General features: G+C 42.5%; 1 protein-coding gene across 7 annotated transcripts in view; it reads right to left on the bottom strand.

The window, feature by feature from the left end:
• The window catches only part of NTF3 (neurotrophin 3), a 107,710-nt gene that overhangs the window by 17,073 nt on the left and 73,002 nt on the right, over positions 1 to 17,635 (bottom strand). For 2 of the 7 annotated variants that reach the window (XM_089669863.1, XM_089669865.1), the window contains exon 2: positions 4,702 to 4,835. The exons of the other annotated variants lie outside the window; for them this stretch is intronic. In XM_089669863.1, the coding sequence (XP_089525989.1) occupies positions 4,702 to 4,707 (6 nt within the window). In that variant the 5' untranslated portion in view covers positions 4,708 to 4,835. The remainder of the gene's footprint in view (positions 1 to 4,701; positions 4,836 to 17,635) is intronic. 7 annotated transcript variants of the gene reach the window in all.

Raw genomic sequence — 17,635 nt, 5'->3', positions numbered from 1 at the left:
CCCCACTGACACCAATGATGGGGCACTATTCCCCCCACTGACACCAATGATGGGGCACTATTCCCCCCACTGACACTTATGATGGGGCACTATTCCTCCCATTGACACCAACGATGGGGCACTATTCCTCCCCCCACTGACACCAATGATGGGGCACTATTCCTCCCCCCACTGACACCAATGATGGGGCACTATTCCTCCCCCCACTGACACCAATGATGGGGCACTATTCCTCCCCCCACTGACACCAATGATGGGGCACTATTCCTCCCACTGACACCAATGATGGGGCACTATTCCTACTACTGGCACCAATGATGGGGCACTATTCCTACCACTGGCACCAATGATGGGGGCACTATTCCTACCACTGATACCAATGATGGGGCACTATTCCTCCCATTGACATCAGTGACGGGACACTATTCCTCCCACTGACACCAATGACGTGGCACTATTCCTCCCACTGACACCAATGATGGGGCACTATTCCCCCCACTGACACCTATGATGGGGCACTATTCCTACCACTGACACCAATGATGGGGCACTATTCCTACCACTGACACCAATGATGGGGCACTATTCCTACCACTGATACCAATGATGGGGCACTATTCCTCCCATTGACATCAGTGATGGGGCACTATTCCTCCCACTGACACCAATGATGAGGCACTATTCCTCCCACTGACACCAATGACGTGGCACTATTCCTCCCACTGACACCAATGACGTGGCACTATTCCTCCCACTGACACCAGTGACGTGGCACTACTCCTCCCACTGCAAAATTGCAGTTATGAAGTAGCAACGAAAATAATTTTATGGTTGGGGGTCACCACAACATGAGGAACTGTATTAAGGGGTCGCGGCATTAGAAAGGTTGAGAACCACTGCTCTAAGTGTTCTTGGTGCTCCAGGGAGTGAGTGAGAGTAGAGAGCTAGATATTGACAGTCGCAGCTCTCTGTTCACTAAAGACCTGAGAGAACTGAGTGATCAGCTGTCTTTGATCGCTTAGTTCTCAGTCTTAGACGCTGCATCCACCTAGGTGAGTATGAATTTGTTTTTCTTTTTCCCCGAACTTCTCTTTTAAACTCTCATATGTAAAAATAAGCTGACATGAAGAGTTTTTACAACAGAAGAGATCCTAGAGGTCCTTTCTGCCACAAATGCCTCTCCAGGCCTGGCAGCGGTGATATAATCTGAGCTGTACATGTGCAGTTTAGACCACATTTACAGCACCTACTTAGAGGTAAGTCTATCATAATGTGACACACATTATGGCATCAACATGCAGAGACAATTTAAAATAATTTTTTTTGATTAATACAGCTTTAAAGTGGACATTGCATACAATTTTTCATTTCTGTTAAATGTATGAATGCCAGGTAGTATGTAATTGTAAGACTTCCAAGTATTTATTACCTCTAACAGAGATAGCAGTATATCCTTCATCTGACTTTCTCTTCAGAAGGACTGAAGTCTTTTTTCAGCCTTTATCCAGGGTTACCTATTACTTGCTGGACTCAGAAGTAGTATTGCCAACCTACCAGAAATTCATAGCTCTGTGATAGTTCCTTGAGAATTACAAGCCGACAGCCACAAAGGCTGTTGGAACTTTTAGTGTTCTCATTTACAGAATACTGTGAATTAGTTGTTTTTTTTTAATTGTGACAGTTAATGGGAGGGAGAAGATCCCCCACTAGCTGTCACAATGGGGATTGGAGGGGGCCGGTCTATTTGTAACATGTTACACCCTGAATATGGATGTAACATGTAACGAAAATTGAACTAATCATTTACCGTAAGCATTTGGGTTTAGATATACTTTAACACCAGCAGGATAACAAAAAATATGGAATGCCAGCTGTGCCACTAATTACACACAGCAAGTCTCCTACATGTTGGCATGTTTTGCCATTATGGTACATAGTGCAATGGTTCAGATCACTGGAGGTCGAGTACATCTGAAAGATGGCCTGTCAGTGTTCAGCTGTCAACATGAAGACAGAAGAGAAGATAATATGGCCAGCAGCGAAAGCAAATAGAAGTTTGCACTAATGGCACCAACATAACTGGACAACAACTTAGTTGCTGTGTATAACATCTTCAAGCCCCACGCTTGGCAACATTTTGTTTTTGGGGGGGGCTATGGCCCCCAAGCAGGTTTCAAAAAGAGCTCCAGCTGCAATGCACACCTACATCTGGAGCTGTCCCCACAGTACTTCTTTTTCACCATAGATATTCTCATTCTGAAACCCAGCTACACTCAACCCAGAAGACTGAAGATAATATTGTGAAGCATCATAGGCCTGCCCCTGAGGGGCTGTCACCATGTCACCCTTTATTCAAAGCATAACGATACAGATAGCTACACTCACATCATCATCATCACATCAGCACCACTCTCTGCATTATGGAGGATTTCCCACCTCCAGACTGAAAAAGGCCGAAAGACGTTGGAAGGAGATGGGTATATTTAAAACAACAGCAAACCACACAACAGGGGTGACTCCAGGGAGTAATGGTGGACAGCTGAGCCTGGATTTAGGCCTTAATGGAGCCCTATAAAGAAAAACATTTGCTACATATGATTGGTTAATACTTAATATTTGCTTAAAGAGATACTAAAGGTTCATTTTTTTTACTGATCTGCACACAGCAGCCTGGATCGTCCTCTTCTCGGGTCCTTGCCAACGCTCCTCCTTTCTGTCAGGCGGGTTCCCAAGGCGCTGCTCCATGAGTCCATTCACACCGGAGCCGTGACTTGGTCCTGCCCCCTCTCTCTCCTCTTTACCTGACTTGCTGTGATTGACAGCAGCTGGAGCCAATGACTCCTGCTTGCTGTCTCAGCCAATGAGGAGGCAGACCCCAGACAGCTGAAGTTGTCATGCACATTGCTGGATCGCAATGGGGCTCAGGTAAATATTGAGAGGACTGGGGGCACTGCTGCCCAGAGAAGGTTTTTTACCTTCATGCATAGAATACATGAAGGTAAAAAACCTTGAGCCTTTACAACCACTTTAAAGTGTCTTGCATTATATGCATGAAGATAAAAAAACCTTCAGGGTGCTGCCTTCCTAATACTCACCTGAGCCCAATCTTGATCCAGCGATGTGTAGGGGACCTTCGGCTATCCCGGTCTCCCTCTCCTCATTGGCTGAGTCACAGCAGCAGGAGCCATTGGCTCCCACTGCTGTCAATCACAGCCAGTGTGCCAATGAGGAGAGAGCAGGACACATAGAACAGGGCTCGGAAGCGAGCACGCACCAATGCCCGCATAGCAAGCAGCTTGCTATTGGAAGCACTGGTGAAGGGGCAAGAGCCAGGAGCGCCAGCATGGGACCCAAGAAGAAGAGGATCAGGGCAAGAAAAAAAACAAAGCTTTAATATAATTTTAATAAAAAATGTATTTACAATATAAATTAATGCCAGAAAGCATACAGGCAGTCTATTGATACAGCACTGTCCAGAGACTTTAAAAAAAAGTACAAACACTGGACAGGAGATACAGCAGCATGTGTCGGTAGAAAACATAGCAGCTCCATCTGAGTGTATATTTATTTATTCATTTATTTCAGGTACTTATATAGCGCCATCAATTTACGCAGCGCTTTACATATATATATTGTACATTCACATCAGTCCCTAACCCTCAAGGGGCACACAATCTAAGGTCCCTAACTCACATTCATACACACACATACTAGGGCCAATCTAGACAGGAGCCAATTCATTCTCCTGCCAGCATGTCTTTGAAGTGTGGGAGGAAACCGGAGTACCCGGAGGAAACCCACGCAGGCACAGGGAGAACAAGCAAACTCCAGGCAGGTGGTGCCATATATATATATATATATATTTATATATATGGCACCACCTGCCTGGAGTTTGCTTGTTCTCCCTGTGCCTGCGTGGGTTTCCTCCGGGTACTCCGGTTTCCAGTATATATATATATATATATATATATATATATAAAAAGTGTGTGCACAAACTGTAAGTGTAAACAACTATATTATTAACACATTGTTGACTACAAAAAAACTTCAAGCTTATATGTTGTAAAGGACAATGTTTGCATACCACTTTTAGGCTCAGTTCACACTAGTTTGACCTAAAAGTCACGAGACTTACAGTACGACTTTGTCAGGTGCTTTTTCTGGCGACTTCTTGTGACTTGAGTATGACTTTGATGTGACTTGATGCCCATTTTTATGCCATCCGACTTTGCCTAGGTACTCTTCCTGTAATTTCAGATCCAAATCACATCAATATAGATAAGGATCTGACTTGGAGGCAACTTCCATTAAAGTCAATGGGCACAAGACAGATAGAAGTCACCTTGAAGTAGTACAGAGCGACTTCAGTAGTGCTAATTAAGACAGCTCTCATTGACTAACATAGGATTTTATATGCGACTTAGGGTCACACAAAGTCGGATCCCAAGTCACAGCAGTGTGAACTGAACCTTATGCATTAAATACATACAGTATGTTTATTTTTAATGATGCTATTATCATTTATTGCAAACATGTAAAAAAAATATGATAGTTATTATATTTATGTATTTATATATGTAATTTTTGTCAAACTTTATTTCTCATATTACAGAACTCCTTTCACATTTGTCCCTTATTAAGATATCCCCTAACACAGTCATACAAAACAAACACTCTAGGGCCATATGCCAGTTAACCTACCAGCATGTTTTTGGGTTGTGGAAACCAGAGTACCTGGAGGAAACCCACGCAAACACGGGGAGAACATGTGATAGCACATAAGGCCTGCTTAGTGTCCACCCTCAGTTCCACTGATTTGTTCCCCTTCACGGCTGCTGTAAAAAAAAAAATAAAAACAGACCAGCCTGCAGTTTACTTTATTGGATATATTAGTTCTGTCAATCAGGATTAAACAGATACAGTTGAAATATGTATCTAAAGAAAGGACAATTTAAAGTATTTTAACCCCTAAATAATTGTAAACCAAATCAATAAGTGTTGGCAAATCTAAAGTTTAACAGCTGCCACTGTAACATGGATAGAGTGGGGATCTTACAATAAGGAGATCTGTCTGAATGGTAACTGACTGAGAAGGAATTTCCCCTTATTTTAGAGAGATTGTCTCCCACTTCCTCTTGTGTCTCCAAGACAGGGAATGAAGGGAAGTTTCCCAATGAGACACATACAACCCAACAAAAATATAAAACCTGACAAAGGACTGAAAAAGAACCATCACCAAATCTCTGGGGGGGTCCCATCTGCACCATGTTATACCCTACGTATCGGTGTAACGTAACATGGTCCTAAAGGTGGAGATAGCCTTTAACTAGCCATAGTGTTTGAGCCAAAAAGGCAGACCTATTGCAGTAAGCGGTAAGAGGGTGTTGCTTATATCCTGACTGACACAAATTATCCCATCTTCATAAAAATGCTCTACAATTTTAATTACTGATAAATTAATAATAATAGATATATTTTTACTAAATTATGAAGGCTACACAAGGTCCCTTGATGTTTTAACTGGTGAATAATATAACTCCAATGCAAGTTTAAAATCAAAAACCAGTGTCCAAATAATATAGAAATACCAATACCCTATATTGATACTAAAAAGTCACACTTTCATCCTTAAATGTCCAAAATAAATAAATACTAAAAACCCTCTTAGTGTCACGTAAATATTCCCAATTGTTTTTTTCTTCAATGTAAACATCCAAAAAGTAAAATCGATTTCCACCATGTACCTGCAAAGAAATATAAATAAAAAACTGGATAGTGTATTATCCTCAGTATTCAAATATTCAAAACATACGTATACACATATAAATTACCAATATGTGAAAAACTGTGAAACGCGTGAAAAAGTGAAGGAAGTCAGGAAGTGACGATACGCATCAAGGGACGTGACCTCGGATATTACACATTGACTGGAAGTAGCAAGGCGGCCATCTTAACTAAGGTGATATCGATACAAACGTTCTTGGAAGCTGCTTGGGAGATCCTGCCATATGGGAATACATGTGATTTAATTTCTACTTTGATGTAAGCACATTTATTAAAGCCTCGATCTATTTAACTTGATCACTACACTATATAGTGCTTTCATTTTAAGTGCTAACCTATGGACAGCCCTGAGAAGTGTTTCCTCGCATCATGATTAAGAACATGGGATAGTCCAGTACCCCGCTTAAACATTATGTGATAACCTTGGAGGAAATTTTGACATATTGGATTATCCTAAAGGCTCTTGATTATTTATTTAGGGTAAGAGTATTTACTCTAGCCACCTAGAAATGCTCACGGGGTGTCTCACTTTTTCACGTGTTTCACAGTTTTTCACATATTGGTAATTTATATGTGTATATGTATGTTTTAAATATTTGAATACTGAGGATAATACACTATCCAGTTTTTTATTTATATTTCTTTGGAGGTACACGGTGGACATCGATTTTACTTTTTGGATGTTTACATTGAAGAAAAAAAGAATTGGGAAGATTTACGTGATACTAAGAGGGTTTTTATTATTTATTTCCAATGCAAGTTTAGCAAAAACATTTTTGTGAAAACGAAAAACACACACTTCATGACAAATGTATAACTGTAGCATAGTAAATTGGAGCCAAGGTGGGGGTTTGGAGTAGATGGCCAGGTTTTATTTTTCCTGCCTTAGACTATGAAAATAAATGAATCTATGCGCAGGGGGCAACTACTCCACCTCTGTCTCAGGTTTCTGATCACTAATGCCCACACCTATTGCTGCTTATCAATTCTATGGCTACAACAGTCATTAACCTGCGGAAGAGTTAAGAAAAACAGAAGTGGTATATGGCCAATTGTTCTCCTTCTCCTTATAGCTGCCAGTAGAACCTGTCAGTCCCTTTTCTGCTTATGCTCACCATCCCCTGCTCCTCTGTTTAGCAGGGGCAGGGAAGTGACATACCCAGTTCTTCCAATGCAGAAGAGCACTTAAACTCACTCCCTTTTCTGCCATATAACAGCGCTGATGCTTTGTGATTAGCACATGGTAGTAGCTGGAGCAGGGGTGGACTGACAACACATGGGGCCCCCGGGCAATAGGGGATCATGGGGCCCCTGTGTCCTTGCCCAAACTCAAAAAAGCCTATGAAAAATGTACCAGGGGCATCTCATGGGGCCCCCTACTGACCCCGGGCCCTCGGGCAGTGCCCGAGTTTCCAAATGGTCAGTCTGCCCCTGAGCTGGAGTGTCCCAGTGGTGCTTACACAGTCCCAGTGGTCCTTACTTTTGCAGGCAAATGGCCTGGCAATGAAGTGAAGGTAAGTACAAGCAGTGGGGTTCCCCATTTAAGTTATCCTGTGCCAACTTCTATGCATGGGCAAAGCACAGGTTCATTTTAACCTCCCTGGCGGTATGATTATTTCAGATTTTTGGTGCTGAAAGCGGTACCATTTTTTTGCATGGAAATATGTTTTTTTTTATTGTAGGGCTGTAATTTTTAGGAATAACTCACTGAAATCTGTCCAAACAAGAGTCTAGTAAACATCCCGGGTATGTTAAAATTTGAAACACTAAATCATAAATTATAATTTAATAAATAATCATAAAATAATAATATAATAATAATAATACATTTAATTTAATAATATAATCAAACCAAAAACACTTAAATTTGAAATATAGCGCCAAGTTCGCACATCGCTGAGCAAAGTTGCAAAATCGTTTTCATTGTTTGATGACGAATTTCCCCACAAATCATTATCACTCAATTCTGCAAGTGGTTCTGATTTACTATCGCTGTTCTCTAGCTGGTCTAAAACCGCTTTTGACCTAAAGGGACGCTTTTTGGACGCCATGGACATTTCTCAGTTTCCAGGCAATAAGAACAGTAAAAATGCAGGCAGATCACAGGACAAAGCACTCGGGACAAAATGTATGTGAAATGGTTTGATACAGTAATGTTTTACTATGTGATTTTAGTGAATGTCACTTTTTGTCATTTTTGAATTTCCCGCCGTTCCGTCCCCCGTACGTCCCGACGCTCACAGGGGACGGAACCCAGATGACAGATGCCGGCATCCGCCGGATTACATTGTCGGGGACACTGTAGGAGGGACATCGTGGGAGCGCAGGACAAGGTAAGTGATACAGGGATCGTGGAGCAGCGCCGCATGGTATTCCCGAGTGTAGCTCGGGGTTACCGCTTGTGGTACTGAAACCTTACCCCGAGCTACACTCGGGAATACCGCCAGGGAGGTTAAAGTGTTACAAAACCCAGGACCCTGCATTCACTATATCCGGTCTCCCACAGTACACAAAAAATGGAAATGTGATTATTTTAGTAAATATAAACTGCTAATCACCTTTTATCAGTCTTGTGACTTCTATCAGTGTCCAGCAGAGCACTGGTTAAAGCTTGTAGGGGCAGTTTTCATTCTCCCCTGATTTTCCTATGAGGCTGCAGGACCCCTGATCCTCTGTCTGGGCTGTGCTGATTGGCCCTGTTCTAATCACATGCACCCTTCCAAGAAACAAAAAAGCTCTCTAGCAATACACACCAAACTGAGCATGTGCAGCTTGCCCCCAAGGCTCTGTTCTATCAGCAGAAGGATTGGGGGGCAGTAGAAGAAAAGGAGGATCAGAGTATACAGGATCAAACAGCCTTTTTACACAATGCGGAGCATTAACCCCTTAGGTTCCACAGTGAGTATAACAAGCATGTTTTACTGCATATACAGACTGATTTGACTGTTGTGGGTTTAGTAACACTTTAAGCCTTGACTCAGACATAATATAATGTTTTATGGCTGGTCTTAGAGTTTAGCTAATGTAACTATCAGCACCCTAACCAGCTTCAGAACATAGTACATCATTTTTAGTAGGTTATCTTTAGAGATTTAAACAGCTCACAAAGCTCACATAGTCCAATAGGCACACACATTATGTTTGTACTATTATCCCTTGGTGATTGATTGTTGAGTTAAAATGTATCTAAATCCATATCTGAAAATGTAATATTTGGGAATTTACCAGTCTTTAGATGTGGTGGTTGGCTGCATTAATTTATTTTTCCTAGATTTGTTTTCCTTTATTTTTACCTGGTGTTCCAACTTGTCACACACTTCCTGTCCTAGGGTGACTACGCTCACTTCTGCACTGTATCAGTGACAGGAACCATGGTTGTCACACAGGCTGGTCATCAAACATGTCTGCCTTTGCTCATCTCCATTAAATCGTGAATTGATGGGTTTAGTAGTTTACAAAAGAAAGATTAGATTGTTTGTGCTTTCTGTTCAGCTCACAAGAAGTAACAGGGACTCTGCATTTCTGAATCGACAGGTATTTCTGTACTTGCTGAAATGTTTTTAGCCTGAAAAAAAGAATACTAATGCAGCCACTACAACTATGTGCTGGTTAGCTGTTGTATATTAAATGTTTTTCTTGGATTGAATCATACTTTAAGGCAGCCCATTCATCACAACACACCTAAAACCAGACATAAATCTTATTTTTCCCAATGAACAACAATGTACAGATGGTTTCCATCTTTGCCTTTGAAAATAAATGACAAAACAATGCACTGCATTGCCAATCGTGTTACTGTACATTGCAGTAATGGTCAGTAAAGAGCATATTTTACCATGCCTTACAAAAGTCGGCTACAAAGAGCATGGGGTATGATTTAGTAAACAGTGTAAAATTTAAATGCATAGATAGCCAAAACTTTTTTTTTCAAGCTTTGGATAGAATGGAGAAGCATGAAAGAATATATTTTGCTGCCTTTGCACTGTTGGAGAGATTTCCTTTTACTTTGCATCCTGGAGATTCGAAAGGAAGTGAGAGGAAATCTTCACAAAGTGAGGGGGTTCCCCTTCTTGCATTTTATATCATTTCAGTCCAGGTGACAACAGAGACCAAGAAAAATAGAGAGGGGGAATCTCCCCACAGAAGACAGAGACAGCACAAAAAATAGATTGGATAAGTAGTGCTGAAAGCCTAGGATAATTCTATTGTTGTTACCAGGGGCGGACTGACCATTTGGAAACTCGGGCACTGCCCGAGGGCACGGGGTCAGTAGGGGGCCCCATGAGATGCCCCTGGTACCTTTTTCATAGGTTTTTTTGAGTTTGGGCAAGGACACAGGGGCCCCATGATCCCCTATTGTCCGGGGGCCCCATGAGTTGTCAGTCCGCCCCTGGGTGTTACTTATCTAATGATGTTGCTGTGGTGTTTGAACCAGGTCTCCAGATTCTGGGCTGGCAGCTTGTACTCGTGAAAGATGTTCTATGGTTTCCTTGGTTTTTAATGTATTGTATTGTGGAACTAAACCTTCCTATGCTCAGCCAAGGAGGCTGCCATCTTAGCCTATACGTGATCTACAACTTCCATGATGCTACACATTAGTTATCACACCAGCCATCTGATAGTTTGACAGTTTGCGTGACAGCACAAGCAAATGTGACACTTTGCAATCCTAGCATGCTGGGAATGTAACTGTTTTTTGAAACCATTAAATTGATGGGTTTAATTCCGCTTTAAAGGATCTGATATTGGAACACCACAGGTTCATTGTCCAGGTTATTCAATATTGTATAATATTCCAATGTATGATAGAATAGAAGACGTTATAACAGAGCAAAATGCATGTTGGGTGCTAGAAATTGCCTCCTTTATCAGGGATTGAAGATATGAAACAGTAATTGGGCTGCTCTGAATTAAGAAATGTGGTATTTAGACCAATTAAGTGGTAAAGTGATTGTAAACCCTCTCCTTGAAAAACAACCCATTCGGTTTAAAATAGAAGGCAAAACATTTGTGCATAAATATAAAAACATTAGAAATATATTTTTTCCTGTGTTATAAGTGATTATATTCCCTCTGTTCTCAGCTGCATAAGAACTAGGGGAGGAGATAGGGGCGGACTGACCCTTTGGAAACTCAGGCACTGCCCGAGGGCCCGGGGTCAGTAGGGGGCCCCATGAGATGCCCCTGGTACCTTTTTCATAGGCTTTTTTGAGTTTCAGCAAGGACACAGGGGCCCGTGATCCCCTATTGCTCGGGGGCCCCATGAGTTGTCAGTCCGCCCCTGGGAGGAGAAACAGGAGCACACTGATTTTCCCAATGAATGGCTGTGTAGAGGAGGGGGGGAGTGTTAGGACCAGTCTAATCATTGAAGGAGAGCACACTGAGTTCCCAGCACAGCTAGAGAACTGACCACAGTGTGCTCTGCTGCTTAGTGTGGTCAGTTTTTAACAGGGAAGCAAAGGGACTGGCAGGAACGGCAAGGATTTCATATAAAGGAAGAAATACAAATAAAATAGGATACTTTTTCTTATGGTAGAGCAGGCACATGTCAGGAATATGAAATGTTGGGTTTACATATTCTTTAAAGCACAGTTTTGGACTTAGAATGGTTGTAAACCCTTATATAGTCCCAGTGAAATGACCAGCCTCAGCTGATACCCAGAGATAAAACAAATCCTCCTACTTAGGTTGTACCTGTTTATCTGCGGTCTTCTCTCCTCTGGGTCAGTTCAAAGTCCAGAATCTATATAGATTGTTTGAGCTTCCAGAAAGTATGGGGAGGGGAGCTGAAGTTACACTCTGCAGAGCTCAGTGAGAGCTGATTTGAGGGAAGGGACATATCCCCTGTCACACAGCACACAGGAGCAGAGCTGAGGCTGTCAATCACAGGCTGTGTTTTGGAGAACCCTCCTCGACACCTTTTTTATCTCTTTCTGTCAGGAAAACTTGTCAGAATGGATTTATGCAGATAGCAGGAGAATGAGGCAGCAGACAGAAATGATACCTACTGCCCTGGACTGAGACAATTACACACTAGAAAGGGATACGCTTTGTTCACATTTCATGTTTGGGATTTACAACCCTTTGAACTGCTCAGACAAGCTGCAGACAAACACTGTTCTTTACCATATATTTGGTCTTACAGGGTTAGTTCACCTGTTCACAAAACCTGAAAAGATTAACTAACTCACAACACCCAACCTTTCTGGCCCCCACTGCTTTTACCTCCTTGAATGATTATCTTTTACTGTTCACATAGGCTGATGTAGCAGCCTGGGCATTGCAATGCCATGTTCTCCTGCACCCCTCTTTCTTCTGGGATGGCTTAAAGAGATTCTCAGTGGTCACAGCAGTGCAGTGATGTCCCTAGGCAGGTGCGGGGGGTGCGAGCTGCACCGGGTGACACCTATCACACGGGGTGACACCGGTCCCACTCCATGAAAAGGTAAGTTTTAAAGCAAGCCGACGATTCCCGCAGGATGGATCGGATCTGCAGATTGAGCATAATGGATTGGAGTCCGATCCATTATGCTCCCCAATCCGCAGATCTGATCCATCCTGCGGGGATCATTGGCTTGCAACCTATACGGGTTAACTGATTGCTCCACGAAAAGTTAAGTTTTAAAGCAAGCCGACAATCCCTGCAGGATGGATCAGATCTGCGGATTGAGCATAATGGATCGGAGTCTGACCCATTATGCTCCCCAGTCCGCAGATCCGATCCATCTTGCAGGGATCGTCGGCTTGCTTTGAAACTTACCTTTTCGTGGAGCTCGTGGAGAGATCAGTATAGGTTGCAAGCCGACGATCCTAGCAGGATGGATCTGATTTGCGGATTGGGGAGCATGATGGATCCGACTTCGATCCATTATGCTCAATACGCAAATCCGATCCATCCTGCAGGGATTATTGGAAGAGTGACACCAAGTGTTACTGCGCCGGGTGACACCAACCCTAGGGAAGCCCCTTCAGCAGTCACATGCCAGAGCTGACTATTGCCCACCATTGTGAGCATTATGATGCCACACAGCCTCTGGGCTGTGTACTGCATTTTTCAGATGCCCAGACTATTACACTGGCTGGCACAGACAGCAAAAGATAATCAACAATGGAGATAAGTGCATCAGGGAGGAGGGTGTAGTGAGTTAAATCACCTTTTCATTTTTTGTGAAAAGGTAAACAACCCTTTAATTCAGTCCAGCCCCGAAACGCGTAGGATTCATTATAAAGTCTTTTATTCAAAAATACATTGCAATGTCACACCACATGTTAATTGTCCAAATACAGATTTATTTAAATCACAGATCCTTTTAGCAACAGAAATGTCACAGAAAGTCTAACCCATCCTTACTCTCTTCAATGCTAAAAATAAAGAAAAAAAAGCCTTATGCGCATGTTAAGCTGTATTCACATCAATCGTCCAGTCATGTCCGTCTATTCTGCATTTCTTTGATCGTGATTGGGTGTTCATAGTGAACACAGATTCATGTAGCTAAGGGATAAAAACCCAACATCCTTTAGTACATAAACTACCAGCGTCTCCATCCAGAATATAAATCTCAGAGATAAGTATCTGGGTCTGCTTATTGTTGGAAGCAGGCTAATGTCAACAGCACACTTTGTTCAGTCAATTAATATGAGCAATCTGAACAATTTATGGTGGATTCAACTTCATCCAGATTGTTGGTGTGTGCTTTATCCCACAGGAACAAAAATAAATAACTGTGACTATATAATAATACATAGCTGAAAACCACAGAAAATCACAAGTAATAGAAACCACTGGACCTCGTGTGTAAAATATGGAGGAAAGGAAAACAGTGGCTGAGCCCCTAGCTACCAATCAGATGATGTCTGATAGATTCTTGCTTTAGAAAGATGTCAACCTCAATCTGATTGGTGGCAAAAGTAAAGCTGACCTGTTGTGTGCTGCTGTTGTGTATTTTGTGAAAGCCAGTAACAGCAAAAAACTGGTCTGGCATGTGCTGCTATTACAATGACAACATTTCATCAACAATACACGTATTGGACCTAACATCAGTTTTTAATGTACAGTAAACACACTGGCCCTGATTTACTATTATTATTATACAGGATTTATATAGCGCTGACAGTTTAATCAGCACTTTACAATATAAAGGGAGACAATGCAGCAACAGTACAGTTCAACAGAAGAGGGTTAGGAGCAGGGGCGGACTGACAACTCATGGAGCCTCCAGGCAATAGGGGGATCATGGGGCCCCTGTGTCCTTGCCCAAACTCAAAAAAGCCTATGAAAAAGGTACCAGGGGCATCTCATGGGGCCCATTCAGGTTATAATCATGGGGCCCCCTACTGACCCAGGGCCCTCGGGTCAGTCCGCCCCTGGTTAGGAGGGCCCTGCGCCTTGGAGCTTACAATCTAAGACTGCATTATCAGGTAAGATTAATTAGCGCTTACAGCATGCTGGAATGAGATATGTTAATACTGGCTGAGTTGAGTGGCAGCTTTAGCATGTCTAGTGCTGATTCCTTCAAACCCCTGGATGCCCCTTGGCTGTATCTCCTGCTTTTTGTTCATACTTAGCTTTTTTGGCTGTCATCAGGCTGATCATGTCATCAGGCTGAGCATAGAGTCCTCTTTCTCTTTGGATCTCCTCCAGTGCTGGCCAGTTCTCAATGATGTAGTAAGTGGCACTAATGTGATGGTGAGGCTCTCCGCATTATTTTGTGTGTGTAAAGGGCGCTGTGGTAACAACCTGCACTCACAAGATGTTTTTAGTCTGACTGAGAACATCTAGTAGCGGGAAGGAAATGCTGCGAGGTACAGCACTGTAAAGAAGGCGAGTACAGCAGCCAGAGTTGTAGAAAAAATTGCCTAGATTGTGGTATAACGTAAACATGCAGTTAAGCTATTAACATTCAAGTATTCACATATTCTTAACAAGCTGTAAATGAGCTTTACAATGAGCACTCAGTGACCTATAAAGGTACTGTGGAGCAATTGATCCTCACAGCAGAAACACTGAAGTACAAGTTAGCTCCCTTAGCAGTACAACGACTTCTGCTCCACCTCCAATAAGTGACTCCTCAGCTCCCTCTCTCAGCAGTGACTCCTTAGCTCACACTGTTCCCCCTCCCAGCAGTGATTCCTCTGCTCACCTTCCCAGCAGTGACTCCTCTGCTCACCTTCCCAGCAGTGATTCCTCTGCTCACCTTCCCAGCAGTGACTGCTTAGCTCACACCATTCCCCCTCACAGCAATGACTCCTCTGCATGTTTTTGGTGCAAGTGCGGTGCGAATTGAGCCATACCAAATGTATGACTCCAATCGCACTGCACACAAATCGCATGTGATTTGTACAGGAATGCGGTGCAGTTCCTGTGCGAATCACATGTGATATTCCGCACTAGTGTTTTGTATAAGCTCAAACAATGCTAAAAAAAAAAAAAAGCTGGATGAAAAACGCTGATAATAGTGTTTTTGTGCCGGTTTGTAGTAGTGTTTTTGTGCCGGTTTGTAGTAGTGTTTTTGGAGCGTTTAGGAGCGTTCAGCGTTTTTTCTGCCAGAAAAATATTCCAAAAAACTCTACAAAAATTGCTGCTAAATGCTGAAGCTTGAAAAACGCTACTAGCCTATAATAGTGTTGATGGACACATAGAGGTATCACTATTTAGCTTCTAGGAGCAGAAAAAAAATGCTGATAACAGCTTCTAGGAGCTTATAAAACGCTAGTGTGCATGGAGCCTAAAAAATCGTACTCCTATATAAATACCTTTCTTCTACAACATTGTCTTTTTTATTGGTGGAAGAAGGGTATTTATGTATATGTGTGTGATTTTTATACAATTTTTTTTCAATATTTGACTTTTAGCCTGGGTTCATACTTCTGAGGTGCGGCATATCGCATGTGATTCGCACAGGAACCGCACCGAATTCCTGTGCAAATCACATGCGAATTCTGTGTGGTGAGATTTCAGCCATACATTTTGTATGGCTCAAATCGCACCACATCCGCACCAAAAAGGTGCAGGACCCTTTTTTTTCATCCACACTAGAATCGGATCGCATGGGTATTCACGCCTATGTGATCCGATTCTACATATCGCACTGCGTTTTGCGAACCGATTTCGGGGTGTTGTTAACATACACACCCGCAGCGGTTCACGTGAATGGGGTGCAATAGTGATGCAGTGCAGAATTTGCACAGAAACTGCTGCGAATTCCGCACCGCATCAGTGTGAACCCAGGCTTAGAAAGATATTTTGTATTACTCTAACTAAAGGAACTAACTAAACTTTTTTTGGATAGGGTGGAGAGGTATTGGAACACTTGTTTACCATTATCAGGAAGGTAAATCTCCTCAATGAGACAATAAACTGACAGGGGTTCTAACCCTCCATTATTCTATGCAAAATGAAATGGAAAGTTTTGCCTATAGTTACAATTTTAAGCAGTCTACACATATGAACCCTTGAAGTATGATTCCAGTCTCAGGGATCCCCTGCTAAAACTCATGATACATCAATGTGATGGTCAGTGGGAATAATTACCCCTTGCAAAGCAAGATAAGCCACAATCTCAGAAAATTAGAATATTACATGCAATCAATGAAACAAGGATTGTACATAGAACAATATCGGACCTCTGAAAAGTATAAGCATGCATATGTACTCAGTACTTGGTTTGGGCCCCTTTTGCAGCAATTACTGCCTCAATGCGGCGTGGCATGGAAGCTATCAGCCTGTGGCACTGCTGAGGTGTTATGGAAGACCAGGATGCTTCAATAGCGGCCTTCAGCTCTTCTGCATTGTTCGGTCTCATGTCTCTCATCTTTCTCTTGGCAATGCCCCATAGATTCTCTATGGGGTTCAGGTCAGGTGAGTTTGTTGGCCAATACATGCTTTGCATGTAATGAGTCTATCTCATATATTAGTTTCACCTTTTAAGTTGCAGTACTTAAATAAATGAACTTTTGCACGATATTCAAATTTTTGGAGTTTCACCTGTATAGGACATATGTTCTAACAAGGGATTAGGCAATTGTGATATGCATGTACATTGTATTATGTTTGAGTGATTGTGATACTAGGGACAATTTAGACAGGATCCAATTAACCTACCAGCATGTCTTTGGAGTGTGGGAGGAAACCGGAGTACCCGGAGGAAACCCATGCAGACACAGGGAGAACATGCAAACTCCAGGCAGGTGGTGCCATGGCTGGGATTCGAACCAACAACCCCAGTACTGCCAGGCAGAAGTGCTAACCATTTAGCCTCTGTGCTGCCCATGAGCTAAACTCATTAAATGCAAAGCAAGATAGTTCAAGCCGTGATTTGTCATAATTGTGATGATTATGGCTTACAGCTCATGAAAACCCCAAATCCACAATCTCAGAAAATTAGAATATGGTGAAAAGGTGCAATATTCTAGGCTCAAAGTGTCCCACTCTAATCAGCTAATTAAGCCATAACACCTGCAAAGGGTTCCTGAGCCTTTAAATGGTTTCTCAGTCTGGTTCAGTAGGAATCACAATCATGGGAAAGACTGCTGACCTGACAGTTGTGCAGAAAACCATCATTGACACCCTCCATAAGGAGGGAAAGCCTCAAAAGGTAATTGCAAAAGATGTTGGATGTTCCCAAAGTGCTGTATCAAAGCACATAAATAGGAAGTTATGTGGAAGGGAAAAGTGTGGAAGAAAAAGGTGCACAAGCATCAGGGATGACTGCAGCCTGGAGAGGATTGTCAGGAAAAGGCCATTCAGAAGTGTTGGGGACTTTCAGAAGGAGTGGACTGAGGCTGGAGTCAGTGCATCAAGAGCAACCACACACAGACAGATCCTGGACATGGGTGATATTCTAATTTTTTG

Source organism: Staurois parvus, unplaced genomic scaffold, assembly GCF_062004578.1.
Source record: "Staurois parvus isolate SC_StPar_1 unplaced genomic scaffold, SC_StPar_1.0 ptg000010l, whole genome shotgun sequence".
Lineage (NCBI taxonomy): Eukaryota > Metazoa > Chordata > Amphibia > Anura > Ranidae > Staurois > Staurois parvus.
Note: the sequence above shows the minus strand (reverse complement) of the source record. Positions and strands in the feature narration are given on the sequence as shown.